Here is a 16,832-nt window from a genome sequence, read left to right on the forward strand (position 1 = left end):
TGCTCACTTTTCAAATGAGGAAAGTGAGCTTAGGCCAACTTCTCCAAGGCCAGGTGAGACCTATGACCCGGAGCTGTGCTGTGCACAGATCTCTGGCTTCATGTCAGTGTCTGGGATATGCTGCACCAGCGGGAAGATTGGAATTTGCCAGAATAGTGTTAGCTATGTGAAAAGACTTGTGCTTTAGATTGGCTTTTGTCCTTTTAAGGGCATTGACCCTGTGGGACACAGCCCACAGATACGGTAAACACAGTGTGGGCTTGTCCACATACAAGTTGAACTGACCTTTAGGCTAGCTTGTTTTTTTGTTTTTTGTTTCAGGTCAGCTTTTAGAATACTATAAAACATGTAGAAAAAAACATAGCAGGTGCTGGGTATGGTGGCACACACCTGTAATCCCTGCACTCTTGCAGCTTGAGGCAGGTAGACTGCAAATTCAAGCCCAGCCTGGGCAACTTAGTGACTTAGCAAGATCTTGTTTCAAAACTTTAAAAAATTTAAACAGGCTATGGATATAGCTTTGGTAAATCAGTTATCTGGCACGTGCAAGGCCATGGGTTCCATCCCTAACCCTGCAAAAAAAAAAGAAAAGAAAGAAAAGAAAGTAAAAAGACAACCTACAGAATGGGAGAAAATATTTGCAAGTAATATCTGACAAAGGTTTTATATCCAGAATAAAGACTCTTACAACTTAATGACACATAACCCAATTTTAAAATGGTCAAAGGAATCAGAATGATATTTCTTTAAATAAATTATACACATAGACAATAAGCACACGAAAAAATGCTCAGCTTAACTAGTCAGGGAAATGCAAATAGGACTGCAGTTCACACCCACTGCTGTGGCTGTAACCGCTGCTGGCGAGGGTGTCATCATCAGAACCAGCATGCTCTGCCGGTGGAAACAGAAAATGGCCAAGTTAGCTGGGCATGGTGGCTCATACCTGTAATCCCAGCACTCAGGAGGCTGAAGCAGGAGGGTCACTGTGAGTTCCAGGCCAGCCTGGGCTACATAGTGAGTTCAAGGTCTATCTCAACTACATAGTGAGACCCTGTCTCAAAAAAAAAAAGAAAAATTAAGAAAGTGGTACAGTTGCTTGAGAAAATAGTCTGATAGTTTTTCAAAATGTTAAGCATAGAGTTGTTCTTTACTCAGCAGTTCACTCCTAGGTATGTATTCAAGAGAAACAAAAGCATATATCTGCCCCAAAACTTAAATGTGAATGTTAATAGCAGCATTATTGGTGTTTTAGTGTACTTCACATGTAACCTTTGACTTCAGGGTTATGATCAACAGAAGGTGTTTCATAAATGGTGAGAGAGAATGTTCCTTGGGGCTAGCTAGGAATGCAGGCAACAGAGGAAAGATAATTTGTGTGTTTTCATATTTTTTCAATTTTTTGTGACTTTATTTTCTTTTTTATTACCTACTGATTTATTTAGTTTAATTTTTTTCCAGTGATGAACTATTTCTGGGCCATGAGAAGTCCCCTGCATTTGGGAGTTACACAGCTGTTGCTCGGGGAAGTAGAGATCACAATATCCGTGCCCGAGAGCCAGAGAGTGGACTTTCAGAAGAGACCCAAGTGAAGTGTTTACTGGACCAGGCCACAGACCCCAACATCCTTGGCAGAGCTTGGAGAGGATGGGAGCCCTGGTTGTGATATTTGTGGCAGCCACAGCAACTGTAAAGTAAGCCCCAGCTTCTGTTGACAGAAGTCAAGGATCTGATTTTGCTGAAGTCTTACAAAAAAGAAATCTAGGCCAGGGATGTAGCTCAGTGGTTCCATCACCTGCCTCACAAGCACAAGGTCCCAAGTCTGATCCCTGGTTCCAAAAAAAAAAAAAGAGAAAAATCTATGTAGTGATAGAACTGTATAGCATGTGTTTCAAGCAAGATCATGATGAGTAAATGAATATTGATATGAATCAAAGACTAGGTTACTTGTAACAGAAAAACATATGTGTTGACTCATCAAAATAATGAGTCAAGAATAAATCAGGTAGATAAAGTAGCAATCTCAATAAACAGTGTTAAGTATAAACATCCCACGGAATGTGCTCATTCCTTATGGTACATGGAGATGACCCCGAAAGAGTTCATCACTAAGATTTTATACAAGCAAAGCCAACAGCATAAATGATACGATGTTAATTATATAAGCAGTATAGGAATAATAAGAAAAGGTAAAGCTATAATCATGACGTATTTAAAAATGATTGCATTGGATATTTTTCTAGTTTTTTTTTTTCTTTCCTTTCTGTTCTAGTTTTTATGTATTAGGATAGACGTGCTGTAGAAGAGGAAATCTTTGTTTAGAAGAATGAAAACCTGGATCTTAGCATCCAATTTTTCTACTCACCCCACCCCCTGGAAGGTAGCTAAAAGTGCTTTGCAACCAGGCTCAAGAGAACTTCATAAATCCCACATACAGTGACAGGGAGGTGGATAAAGCCTGTGAGCTAGAACAGGAAGTAGAGCAGTGTATCATTTCACTGTCCCGTTCGTGTCTGTGAGTGGTTTGAGAAGCATCATGGATATTGATTTGGAGGTAATCTTAGCCGGTAAATGAATTTTTGTAAACGTCAAATTTGAGTAAAGAGGATCAACTATAATTAATTGAAGGAACCACATGTGGCTGATGGCTGCCACCCTGGACCTCAGAACTCTAGCATTTTTAAAAAATAAAGACATTTGTATAACTAGGCTCATGTTAATATTTCTATACAATGCGACAGTTACATTCTGTATCATTACTAATTGGAGATCTTTATATTGTACACCGTGAAAGTTTTTTCATTCTTTTCCCTTTTTTGTTACTATATGTTTGTAACATGTGATAATAAATTGTGGAGAATTGGTACATACACATATTACATCTTGATCCTTATTTACTTTCCCTCCCTCTCCCTCCTATCTTGCTCAATCCCCAGGTCCCCATCCCCTTTTTACAAGTCCATCTCCCTGTTTCCTATCGTCTGTCTTTTATTTTGCTGTTTATTTATACTTTGGGTTTCTCTATGAGAGAAGCCATGCGATATCAAACCTTCTGTGCTAGCATTTTATCTGTAACAACTCCTGTGACAGCAACCTCACTAGGTACTCTTGTATTCATTGAGACTTACCATGTCTTTGGTGCTGACAGTCACACAGGTGCTCTTAATGGCTGGCTGGTTTCTGAAGGTCCAGAATGAAAATGTCATGTGGCTCTTGAGTGTCCCTGGCTCACAAATCAAGGCATTAATGTAACTTTGCTTGGGAAATTCTCTCTGCAGCACAGTCAGTAATCACCATGACAACTGGCTAGGTCTGGGGTATAGGGTTTGTAGTACGATGTTCACTCCTCACTCCGCCTCTTTATTTGATCTGTTTGGTTACTTTTGTCTTGGAGTGTTTTATATTTTAAATTACTTTCTGGAAAGGATAGAATTCTCTACTGTGATACATGTTTTTGTAAAATACATGAACTCAATTTTATTTGGTAAGTAAAGAAATAACATGCTGAGCGTGTAATCCCCAGCACCTTATAAAGGCTGAAGCAGGAAGATCACAAGTTCTAGCCCAATGTGGGCAATTTATCCATTTAGTGAGACCCTGTCTCACAAAAAAAAGGGTCTGTGGTTATAGTTCATTGGCTCAGTGCAAAAGTCCTTGCTTCAATCCCTATGTACCACAAAATCAAAGCAAAACAAAGAAAGAAATAACATCAGTCTGTAACAGTGATGGTGAACCTAGTTAGAGACCAAGTTTACAACTCAAAACCCACTTAAGGCAAAGTGCCAAAACTGCAATTAAACCTGAATACTGAGGTTTTAGTTTAGAAAAAACAACTATATTAACATCCTTTGTCTTCAAAGAAAAGCACAATAGGGCTGGGGATTTAGCTCAGCGGTTCGGTGGCCTGCAAGCGCAAGGACCCGAGTTCAATCCCTGGTACCAAAAAAAAAAACAAAGAAAAGCACAATAACACATGCCATAAGTTCACCACCACTGGCATATAATGTGGAATTTAAGTTTCAAGTTTTTATAGCTAAGTGTGATGGTGCACACCTGTAATCCTAGCACTCTAGGAGGCTGAGGCAGGATGATTACAAGTTCAAGTTCAGCCTGGGCAATTTAGCAAGACCTTTTCTCAAAAGAGTTTTCTTATTTATATAAAGGTAATGTGGAGGTGTTGAGTGTCACTTCTGAGGCTGGAGCAAATCAGTCTCTGATTGCCAGTCCTGTTGAATCAGCCAGAAATGGTGGGGAAAGCAAGCAGCTGGCAGAGAGGAGATGCCATGTAAGACAAAAGCAGTCCTCCCCCACCTTTTGGAGATTGAACTTGGGACCTTGCACTTATGCACTTATGAGGCCAGTGGGTGATGGCATCACTGAGCTAAATCCCCGGCCCTCTACCACATTTTTCACCAAATTTTTTTTTTAAACTAGCTTCATAGATAACTAGAAACCTGTGCTTTGTTGCTGTTTTTTTACCAGGTATCAAATTCAGGACCTTGTGCTTGTGAGGCAGGCATGGTGTCACTGAGCTAAATCCCTAGCCCCTGTGCTTTGTTTTTACAAAGATCTCTTCTTATACTTTGAAGAATAATTTTCATTGATGTGCTAGCACACACCTATGATCCCAGGATTCAGAAGCGAGGCAGGACTGCCTCAAATTCAAGGCCAGCTTGAGCTTCATAGTTCCCGGCCAGCCTACATAGCAGGACCCTGTCAAAGAAGAGAAAAAAATCATTTTCACCAGGTAAGTTGGCACATGTGTGTAATTCCAGCTATTCAGAAGGCTGAGGTAAGAGGATAACCAAGTTCAAGGCCAGACTGGGCAATTTAGCACCACCTTGTCTCAAAATTTAAAAATTGTAAAGAACGGTCTCACTATGCAGTTCAGGCTGGCTTTGAACTCACCATGTAGACTAGATTGGCTTCAAACTCAGTAATCCTCCTCCCTCAGGATCCCAAATGCTGTGATTACAGTGTGTACCGCCACACCTGACACAAAGTAAAAAATGTTTAAAGGACTGGGATTGTATCTGAGTGGTAGAACCCTACTGGTAGAACTTCCTACCATGCATGAGCCCCTGGATTCAGTCCCCAGTATCTTCAAAAAGAAAAAGAATCCATCCCTGTAACATCAAATTCAGTTAATTTTTTGAGCCTTCACTGACAAAGTGGCAACATCCTTCATTAGATTAAAAATTTTAAATTTAGAAGAAAAAAAAAAGTGCTACAATAGTTTGGATAGGCAATTTGGTATTAAATCTTGTGAGACAACAGTTAAGTCTTGGCAGGTAGGTTACACCTTGGTGTTTTACAGCCTAGTGCCTTGATGGAGCAAAGACATAACAAAAATTCCCTCCAACTTCACTGATAAAGTAGGGATTTTAAATGCTGTTAACATTTGTCCCCCAAAATAAGACCTAATAGGAAAATAAATCCTAGCATGATTTTTCAGGATGCTTGTGATGTAAGCCCTACTCCAAAAATAAGACTCAGTTAAGATTGTCAGCCACATGGACACATATGAATATGAATATGTCTATTGCAACATGTGACAGATGTAAGTTAAAACATAACATTAACAGCAAATGATAATATAAATTATAATTATTTGTAAATACCTAAGTGAGTACCTTTGTACAAGATGTAAATGGATGAATTTGAGACATTGCAGAGTGACCAAGGGTAGACACAACACACAAATAACATACATGTTTGATAACATGCTTGTATCCAATAGGAATATTTATGATTCAATACATTGTTATAATGGATGTACTTAATGGACTTAAATAAATGTTTTGTGAATTTTGGTGTCTATTTTTTTGTCTTTTGTATGGACCATCATTCCTAACTATTATGGTATGTATCTAAATTTCCACCTCAAAATCTCATGGGGCTTTTCAGAGGTGGCTAGATAAAGGGTGTGTGAGTGTGGATTAAGGGTAGGGTTTGTGAATTGAGGGTGTGATGATTGGATTGAGCAACTGATTGGTTTAGCATTGTTCTGGGTATGGGTAATGGGAAACCTTACCCTGCAGGTGGGTGGCAACAATCAATAAGCCCGGAGCCTGGATGGAATATAAAGGGACAGAAAGAAAGTAAGCTTCACTGCTTGTTGCTGCTACTTCCTACCTACCCTGCCATGGACTGTTTCTCCTCTGTGATGCCCCTCTGCCATGCCAACCTGCCTTGAAGTCAGCTGACTATGGTCTGAAACTTCTACAAACTATGAACCAAAATAAATCTTTACTCCTTTAACTTTTGGGTGTTGGGTATTTGTCTCAGCAAAGGGGGGAATTAAGACAGATGTTTGTGCTGGGAGTGAGGCCATTGGTGTGACAGTGCCTGGCCATGTGGTTCAGGACCCTTTGGAACTGGCTTGTGGGGAGAGTTTGAAAAGATTTGGAGATGCTGCCTGAAGGGCCATCTCTGGAATGCTAAAAGCTGAACTTGATGGGAAGTTCTGATCAGAGGTGAGAAGACCAGAATTCTGATAAAAATGCATTCAGTAATGACCAGGCTTAGGAAGTCAGGAACAAGGACTTCATTGACTCTTGTACTCCATTGGCTGTTGGACTCCATAACAGACCATGTGTGTTATGCTTTGACACAAAATTTTTCTGCATTTTTCTTGCATTCAGAGACTGCCTGAGACTGAGGTTAAGGGTGGTAGACTAAATCTTGCCAAAAAAAAAAAAAAAAAAAAAAAAAAAAAAAAAAAAAAAAAAAAAAAAAAAAAAAATTCAGGACAACCTAATGTTGAGGTGGTGGTGACATGGCTACTGTTGGGGAGGGGATTAGTCAGATCTATAATGAAAAGCAAGAGCAAACATCCCAGCAGAATGATTTTAAAAGTTTTGAGTTTGGCCAAAAAGGAAACTACAAGAATTGCAGACTACACAGATGGAGGAGAGAACTTAGTTGCTAAAACAAGTTGCCTGTAGAGGCAAAGGCAGAAAGACCACCATGGGTTTGAGGCAAGCCTGAGCTACATAGCAAGACACAAAACCACCACAACAAAAAGCCAAGTTTTTCAGAAGAGGATAATGGAAAAGATGTCCTGAGGGCATCACAAGAACCAGCAAGACTCCATCCTTTGCAGCCTCAAAATTGCAAAGGTGAAAGACAGCTTTGAAGAGAATCCCAGAGTACTATGTTCGAGAACAGCAGTGGCCTAAGGAATTTGTTCCTCAGAATTGGGTTCATAGCACTCAACAATCCTGGCACTTGACCTCAACAGCCAAGAGAGGAGGAAGCCTGGCTACTGATCCAGCTGGCAGCAGAATGGCCTTATTCATGTGGCATTGATTTTAGGTGCATGAAGAATGCAAGAGTTATGGGATCAGAAAGGTTTCCACACAGATTTCAGAAGAAGGCCTGAGAGGTCGAGCAGTGTGTGAAGGGGTGAGTGTGAAGCTGAAAGTACAGTGGAGACCCCAGAAAGTTGGAGAAGCCAAGAATGTGGATCATCTGTGGAAAGTCAGAAGGAATGAGCAAAACCAGCCCAAGAGAGAATCCATGAGGGCTACAACTGCCTGCAGGGCTATAGGGCCAGAGCCATTCATGCCCTTTGGAGTTCACATTTTGCCACAGATTGCCAAGGATGCTAGACATGAACATATGGGACTTAACATTTGCCCTGCTAGGTTTTGGTCTCAGTCCTTTTTATCCCCCTATTTGTACCTTTTGGAATGGGAATGTTTATCTTGTGTCATTGCATTTTGGAACTATTTAACTTTCTTTTCATTTGTATAAGAGCTCGCAGCTAAGAGTTCAAATTAAATATCAGAGGAGACTTTGGACTTGAACTTTTCAGCAATGATGAAACTGTTAGGACTCTGGCCACTTTTAGAGATGAACTGAATGCCTTTTGCATAAAGGGATGCATATGAGTGTTTTGGTGACCTGGGACTGAATGTTATGGCTTATATATAGCTATCCCCGCCGAAGCCTCATGCACTCAAAGGTGGGGCATTTTGGAGGTGGCTATACCTAGGGCAGTGATGGTGAACCTTTAGAGACTGAGTGCCAAACTACAACCCAAAACCCATTTATTTATTGCAAAATGCCAACACTACAATGAAACCTGAATATTAAGGTTTTAGTTTAGACAAAACAACTCTACATTAGCACCTTTTGTCTCAAAAGACACAATGACAAGTGCCACAGGTTTGCCACCACTGATACAGGGGGTATGAATGTGGAGTAAGGGTGTATAAACGTGGATTAAGGGTGTGATAGTTGGATTAATCCATTGATTAGTTTAGCATTGTTCTGGGTATAGTTAATGGGAAGCCCTATCCTGGATGTGGGTGTCACCTATCAATAAGCTTGTAGCTTTGATGGAATATGAAAGGGACAGAGAGGAGTAAGCTTCACTGCTTGCTGCTGCTACTTCCTGCCTACCCTGCCATGGACTGTTTCTCCTCTGCCATTCCAACCTGCCTTAGAGCCAGATATGAACTAAAACCTCTACAAACTATGAGGCAAAATAAACCTTTACTTCTTTAACTTTGGGCATTGGGTATTTTGTCTCAATAATGAGAAAGTAACTAAGACAACTGCCATCATTTTTGTTGCCACTCTTGTCTGGTAAGTCTTTTTTTTTTTTTTTTGGTACCAGGGATCGAACTCGGGACCTTGCACTTGTGAGGCAGGTGGCAGTACCACTGAGCTAAATCCCTGGCCCTGGTAAGTCTTCAGTTTACACTTGATTTCATGGAAACTTTGTGAGGCCTAGTCTGTAAAAGGTCATGACCTGGGTAACGAATTTATGGGATATAATCCCTGACAGTTGTGTTGCTAATGAACTACAAGTGGGCTACATGAACAAGTGTTCATATAAGAAAAGCTCTGTAGAATTCAGTAAATCCTTTGGGACCTGGGCTTTTCTTTGTTGGTAGATTATTATTATTTGTTCAATTTTATTGACTGATATTGGATTACTTAGAATTTTTATATCTTCTTGATTCATCTTTGGTAATTCATATGTGCCTAGGAATCAGTCATGTCTTCTGAGTTTTCCATCTTATTAAAGTACAGGGTCTCAAAGTAGATACTGATGATCTTCTTGACTTCTGCAGAATTTCTAATGATTTTTCCCTTTTCATTTCTAATTGCATGGATTTGAGTCTTATCCTCCTTTTGGTAGGGGAATACCAGGGATCCACCTCAGGACTTTGCACTTGAGGCAGGTGCAGTGCCACTGAGCTAAATCCCAACTCCTTTTTCTTCCTTTTTTTTTTAAGGTTCATTAAGGGTTTGTCTATTTTACTTAATATTTCAAAGAACTAATTCAGTTAATTGATTCTTTGTATTATTTTCTTAGTCTCATTTGCATTAATTCCTTCTCTGATTTTTAAAAATAATTCCCTTTTACATATTTTGGGTTTAGCTTGCTCTTCTTCACTTGATCTTAGCCCAAAAAGGCTGAGAAATGATAGCTTGCTCTTCTCTTTCTAGATCCTTGAAGTTCAAAATTAGGTTGAGCTCGCTGTCTTTCTCTGATGTAGGAATTCACCACTATAAATTTCCCTCATGGAGCTGCTTTCATTGCATCTCATAAGTTCCAATATGTGATAATGGTATTATCGTTTAATTGTAGAAACTGTCTAATTATTTCTTCTCCTCCTCCTCCCTTCTTTTTCTTTTTCTGTACCAGGGATCAAACTGGGGACCTTACACTTGCAAAGTAGGCAGTGGAACCACTGAGCCAAGTCCCCAGCCCCCTAATTTCTTCTTTAGTTTTGTGATCCATTGGTTTTTTGGAGGGTATGAGTTAATTTCCACATGTTTATGTAGTTTTGGTCATTTATTTTGCCATTGATTTCCAGTTTCGTTGCACTGTGGTTTGATGGATATGCATGGGATAATTTAAATGTCTTTGCATTTACTTAAGCATGATCAATTACTAGTATGTAGTCTACTTTGGACTGTGTACTACTTCTTTGTGGGGGGGCATACCAGGGATCAAACTTGGGACCTTGAGCTTGTGAGGCAGGTGGTGGCACCACTGAGCAAAATCCCTGGCCCTCTGTTTACTTATGATAAGAATGTGTATTCTGTTGTCATTAGGTGGAATGCTCTGTAGATATCTGCTAAGTCCATTTGTTCAAAGTTTTGGTTCTGCTCTGGTATTTCTTCATTGATTTTTTTTTTGTCTAATTAATCTATTTGTGACAGTGGGGTATTGAGGTCCCCCATCACAATTATATTAGTTCTTATCTGATTTTTCATACCTATTAGTGTTTGTTTTATATTGTTGAGTGTGCCAATATATATTTGGTGCATATATATTTATGATTGTTATCTCTTCCTCTTCTAGTGTTCCTTTAACAAGTGAGGGGTCACCTTCTCTGCCTCTTCTGATCAGTCTTGGCATAAAATTGACTTTATCTTGTATGCAGCATATTGTCGGATCTTGTTTCTTGATCCATTTTGCCAGTCTCTTTTGATTGGTAAATTGAGACCATTTATATTGATGGTTATAATTGATATGTATTGACTTATCCTTGTCATATTATTTTCCTGTTATTGGTTCCCTTCCTCCCCCCCTACTTTTTTTTTTTGATTGTTTGCTTTGCCTGGTGAATTCATTCTATTTGAATTATTATTATTATTATTATTTTTTTTTTTTTTTGGTATCAGAGATCAAACTCAGAACCTTGCATTTGCAAAGCAGGTGGCAGAACCACTGAGCTAAATCCCCAGCCCTGGAATTACTGTCTTCACTGGGGTTTTTTGGTGTGTGTTTGTTTATTTGTTTTGTTTTGAATATCCTTCAGAACTTTTTGGAGTGCTGGTCTGGTGGTCATGAATTTCTTTAGGTGTTCTTTATCAAGGAAGTATTTTGTTTATTTCTCCATCAATTTGGAAAGATAATTTGCAGAGTACATCAGTCTGGGTTGGAGGTTGTTTTCTTTTAGAGATTGAAATAACTTCATTCCATGCTCTCCTTGACTTAGTAATTTATGTTGAGAAGTCTGCTGTGATTCTGATGTGTTGTTGTTGTTGTTGTTGTTTTTAAATAGGTGATTTGTTTCTCTTCTCCAACAGCTTTTAATATCTGTTCTTGTGTTGAATTTCTGGAATCTTCACCATTATATGCCTTGATGTAGTTTTTTTTTCTGATCAGGACTATTTGGAGTTCTATATACTTGACTTATCTGTCTCTCAAGTTCTTTTCCATGCTTGAAAAGTTTTCTTCTATTACTTCTGTGAACATGTTTTTTATGCCTCATGTTATCTCTGGTTCTTCATTGATTCCTAGTAATCTTATATTAGCATTATTTGCATCATCTAGCAGCTGATGGATTGATTTTTCATGGTCCTGTGCTATTTTTAAAAGGTCTTTCATTTGACCATTGATAACAACAACCATGTCTTCTAGATCTGATACTCTATCTTCACATTAATTGACACTACTACATAGAATTTTTAATCTTCTGCATATCTATTTGAGTCTGTTTTATGGAATCCAGTTTTTTTTTTTCCTTTTCTTTTTATTTATTTATTTTTGGTTTTTTGAGACAGGGTCTCAGTATGTAGTTGAGACTGACTTGGAACTCACTATGTAGCCCAGGCTGGTCTTGAACTCACAGTGATCCTCCTGCCTCAGCCTCCCAAGTGCTGGGATTACAGGCATGTGCCACCATGCCTGGCTCAATTTTTTTTTTCCATGTTGGACATTCATGGTTTCCATGTCTTTCCTAAGGTCTTCTATTTTATTTTTTGGTTTTTTTTTTGGTACTGGGGATTGAACTTGGGCTCTTGCCTTTGCGAGGCAGGCAGCAGAACCACTGAGCCAAATCCCCAGCCCCAAAGGTCTTCTATTTTAAAAAATTTGTATCTACTCTAGATTCACTAATCATTTCCTTTATTATGATCATCATCTCTTTATCTTTTTTTTTATTTGTTTGTTTTTTGGTTTTGTTTTATTTTATATCAGGGATCAAACTCAGGACCTTGCACTTAGGAGGCAGGTGCAATGAAAGAGCTAAATCCCTGGCCATCTCTGTTTTTTTTTTTTCAAGAGACTTGTGATCTGCTTTGTTACTTCCACTGCCACCATTTCATAAAATTCAGCTGGAGTTTTAAAAATTTTTTCCACTAGGGCCAGGGATTTAGCTCAGTGGTTCCAGTGCCTGTCTCACAAGCACAAGGACCTGAGTTCAATGCCCAGTGCCAAAATAAATAAATAAATATTTTTCCACCTCTATGCCCCCTTGATTTTACTTAAGGGAGTTGGGGAATATGGGTTGCATCTTGTTTCCATGTTTTCTCATTTTTCTATTTTGTTTGTTTTCTGTGTTGGGCTTGTAAATTGCTTATGGTAGGTAGTTTTATTACTATTATTGAGACCTCTTTAGGAAATGACTACTGTTCAGAGATGTCTTCTAAGCATGGCTGGCACTTGGCGTTTGAGTCTGTCCCAAGATCCTGCCTCTGCTGGTTCTGGTACTTTCAAATCTACAGAAGTTCAAGCTGTCCTGGCCTCTAATTGTGGTGTTAGGGCCTGAGTCATTCAGCCTACAATACTCTGGGTGCCTCTTGACAGCCTGACCACAGTTCCTTAACCCTGGACATCCCCTATAGTTGACCCTCACCATTCACTGCAATTTCATCACTGGAATCCCTGAGATGAATTCAACCCATGGATGCTCTGAGATCTGGGTTCATTTAGCCCTTCCTTAAACTTACATCCCACCAATACCTTCTAAGGGGACACAGATCACTTGGACTAGCATCACTCACCAGCTGTTACAGCAATCAGCATCCTTTACTCTGTTCCACTGGTATGTTTCTTCCTAGAGGCCTCTAGCTTCCCCTGCCCTTACTGTATCTCTGTAGATTTGATCCTATCTCTCATACCACAATCTGGGAGCCAGAGAGGAAGTGCAAATTGCCCCCTTCTTTTTTCCTCATTGAGGTCTGTCTCTGCCACTGTCTGAACACTGCGATGTTTTAAAAATTTCCTCCGCCAGACTAATTAGTCTGTTGCCCTTGAACTCAGCCTCATAAAATCTTAAACATGGACAAAATATATACAAATTCTTTACCAGAGGCAGGATAGTCATAATGGCCAGGTGCATGCTAGAGAGCCACAGAATCCAGTAGCTGCTCATTCCAAGAGCTGGAAACCTTAGAACAGGATCACCCCAGGACAAAAAAGAATCAAAGATGCAGCACTAGAAATGAGACTAAAGATCATGAAACTCCCTGAAGATTTGCTGATGTGAGCCCACGTTAAAAGGCTGAATAAGTGGAAGTCTGATGTCCACAGGTGACGGCAATAGCAAAAGACGCACCTACTCAGGCTGAATGGAGCTTTTCAAATTCAGACTGATTTTCTCTTTCATCCCATCTGGGCCACAAGTCCATCAGATGGTGCTACTCACAAGTAGGGTGGGTCTTCCCCTTTCAGTTCGCTTGCTTAAATGCCAATCATTTCTGGAAACACCCCACCCCAGACACACCAGGTGTGCTCCATTAATCTGCTAGGAATCTTTTAATCTAGTCAAGCTGAAAAATCAAGATTAGCTGTCACAAGTCTCATTACAATTATGCACGACTTTGTGGAGCAGCTTTTCTATTTTTGCAAAAAGGGCTATTAAGAATTTGAGAGGGATTGCACTAGATGTATAGATCACTGTGGGCAGCATTGCACCTTGACATATTAAGTCTTCCAGCCCCAGAACATGGATTTCTTTCCACTTAATTAGACCCTCTTGGCTTTCAGTAATGCTTTTTGATTCCAGGGATGGAACTCAAGGCCTTATTTATACTAAGCATGCACCAGCCTCTGGGTTCACCTTTTTATAAAAGTTCCTTCTTTTCATATCCTATAATAAATCTAATATGTCTATTTTGTTGCTATTGTATAACATACCCAACATTGTTACTATTTTGCCTGACAACAATTAGGAAGCATCTCTATCATTTTTGCTGTTTTTTCCTCCTTAAGTGTCATATCTTTTTCTATTCCTGCCATCATCCATTTCTGCTTTATTTTAAAAAATGTTTTTCTATTTCACTATTTTTTCCCCATATGTACTCTTTTTAAACTTCTTTTTGGGGATAGTAGGGGTGGAATCCCGGGGCACTCTGACACTGAGCTATATCCCCTACCTTTTTATTATTTTATTTTGAAGCAGAGTTTCATTATGATGCCCAAGCTGGGCTCACTTGAAATCATCCTGCCTCAGCCTCTCAGAGTACTGGGATCACAGGCATGCACCATGAAGCCTGGATTACAGTCCTTTTTTAATCCAATGAAAAGTTTCAACGTGCCTCTCCATCACGGACACACTTGCACACATGGCCTCCCTACAAACAACAATCCTAATGCATCACATTTGTTAAAGTTGACGAACTGTGGTGCCAGGGATTTAGCTCAGTGGTTCCGCCGCCTGACTCCCAAGTACAAGGAATTAGTTTGATCCCCGGTACCAAAAAAAAAAAAGTTGATAAACTGCCTGTGACATATAATCAAAGTCTAAAAGTTTATGTGGATGTTATTATGAGTTTTATGAATTTGCACAAAAGCAGTACCAAGTATCCATCATAGTGCCTCTCAGAAGTTTCCCTGCCCTAAAAATCCCCTACCCCTACTTTCTTATCCCTTTTTTCTTCTGCCTGAGCCCCTCACAACCTGCACCCCCTCTGGGTGCTCTTTCTGCCCCCTCTTCCTCGCTGTCCTCTTTTTCTTCCCTTCTCTCCTCCGTCTGCTTGTCTCATTGTGCATATGCAGGTCTGCCTGCTAGGGTTCCACAGGATTCTTAGGATCCATGCATTTTTCTTCCTTTTTGGTTTTCCTGACTGTACAGTTTCAGTTGTCTTATATTCAAGTTTGCTGACATTTTTACTCCTTTTTTTTTCTTTTTGAGGCAGGGTCTCAGCCTGGCCTTGAACTCACTGTGTAGCCTAGGCTGGCCCAATTCATCATGATCCTCCTGCCTCAACTTCCTAAGCTGATTACAAGTGTGCACCACTGCACCCAGTTTTTTCTTTTTCTTTTCTTTTTTCTTTTTTGTTGGCTTGATAAAATTTTCTCAAATACCAAGCATGTTAAGTATTGAAACATCATAAATCAGGCCAGGGATTTAGCTCAGTGGTTCCACTGTCTGCCTTGCAAGTGCAAGGACCAAGTTTGATCGCACGGTACCAAAACAAAACAAAAAAAAGTGATAAATTTGCAAATCAAGATTCACACCTCTCCTAGATTTTGCTGCAGGTGATTGTTGTAGGCTGCTATTTCACTGGTAACTTTTTAAAACTAGTAAAGTTTTGTATTATATGTTTGTGTGGCCACTGAAGACTCTGCCATTGACTTATGGTGTTTTAGAAGAATTTTCTTAAATGCCTAAACTTCCCCCACCGTGAAAAAGAAAGAGGAAAACACTCTTTAGTCTTTACAGACTGCCTGTGTTGGGGACCCCTTCAATGCCTGTAACTGTCTTAGCTCTCTCTTCCTGAAGGCATGCACCCTGAAGATCAGTTACAGGTGAAGTTTTAGGGTCTTCTCAGGGCCTTTCTGAACATGTAGCCTGCCCTAGGCATGCATGCAGCCTTCTTGATTCTCTGGTAAGTGCAGGAAATTAAAAATTTTAAAAAAAACAAACTTTTTTTTTTTTTTTTTTTTTTTTTTGCTGTTCTGGGAATTGAGCCTCAGGTACTGGGGATTCCTCATGCTAGGTAAGTGATCTACCACGAACTACATTCCTAGCTCAAGAGTTTTTAAAATCCCCTATTCCTCACATTTCCTTTCCTAAACTCTTCCTTCCCAGAATGTTTGATCTTGCTATTGCTTGTCAGACTGCTGCAGCCAATACTTTTGCTCTTACATGCTTTCAGTAAAAGCTCAAATGTCAGCCCTTTTCCACTTTCTTAGGGAACCCCTGGTCAAGTCCAAACGGGTAGCCAATGGTTGTTAGGGAAGAAACCTGTGATGTCCCCTCTGTCACTCGTGACTTGCACTAGGAGTTCACTGCCATGGTAAAGACCACCAGCAATCTAGAGGAGTGTGGCAAGCAGGCAATTTAAAATGGCACAACGCTCTTAGTGCCACCACAGTTTCCTTCCCTTTTCTTTCTTTTTTGAGACAGGGTCTTGCTCTATAGTTCGGATCAGCTTTGAACTCACTGTGTAGCCGAGACTGGCCTCAAACTTGCAGTGATCCTCCTGCCTCAGCCTTCCAGTTCTGGAATTACCAGTGTGTGCTGCCATGCCTGGCTCTGAGCAATTTTTTCATTACACCTTCACCCGGTTGTTACAAGGTTGTGAGAAGATTCTAGAGTCCTGAAAAAGGCAGTTCTGACAGCTTTTTGCTAGTTGTTTATACTGCAGGATGGAGCCCTGAATTTCTCACTGCCAATTTTTGTGATGTTGTTCCTTTCAAGTTCTTAAAATTACTGCTTTGTATTTTTACTTTGAGTATAAGTACTTTTAACTTAATCTCTTTCAGGCATTGGTTTTAATAATCAGTCTCATGCAGGTGTTAATAAGATCTAAGCAAGTAAATAGCACGTGGGACACCCAACCCACAGAATCAAAAACCTGTCCTCAGCCCTATCTGGCAGCTTGGAGCTCCAGTCGCTTACATTCTGGATGCAAAAATTTCTACCCATCACAGCAGGTGCTTAATGAAGCATGGATATGAGGGCTGGGGATTCAGCTCAGTGGTTCCGATGCCTGCCTCGGAAGTGCAAGGACCCGAGTTCAATCCCTGGAACCAAAAACAAAACATGGATATGAGTGGCCCAAACACCCACTAGTTTTACTCTTTTGGACCTTGTCCTCCTTTTTTTTTTTTTTTTTTTTTTTTATCCAGT

General features: G+C 39.9%; 1 protein-coding gene across 1 annotated transcript in view; it reads left to right on the top strand.

Annotated features, from left to right (window-relative positions):
• Positions 1-3,827, top strand: part of Prkdc (protein kinase, DNA-activated, catalytic subunit) — a 147,917-nt gene extending 144,090 nt beyond the window's left edge. Inside the window, exons 86-87 of the mRNA XM_010630323.2 lie at positions 1,462-1,694; positions 2,273-3,827. Coding sequence (XP_010628625.1) covers positions 1,462-1,666 — 205 coding nt within the window. The 3' untranslated portion in view covers positions 1,667-1,694; positions 2,273-3,827. The remainder of the gene's footprint in view (positions 1-1,461; positions 1,695-2,272) is intronic.
• Positions 3,828-16,832: the final 13,005 nt, after the last annotated feature.

Source organism: Fukomys damarensis, unplaced genomic scaffold (genome assembly GCF_012274545.1).
Source record: "Fukomys damarensis isolate Sample0158 unplaced genomic scaffold, DMR_v1.0_HiC HiC_scaffold_5, whole genome shotgun sequence".
Taxonomy (NCBI): Eukaryota; Metazoa; Chordata; class Mammalia; order Rodentia; family Bathyergidae; genus Fukomys; species Fukomys damarensis.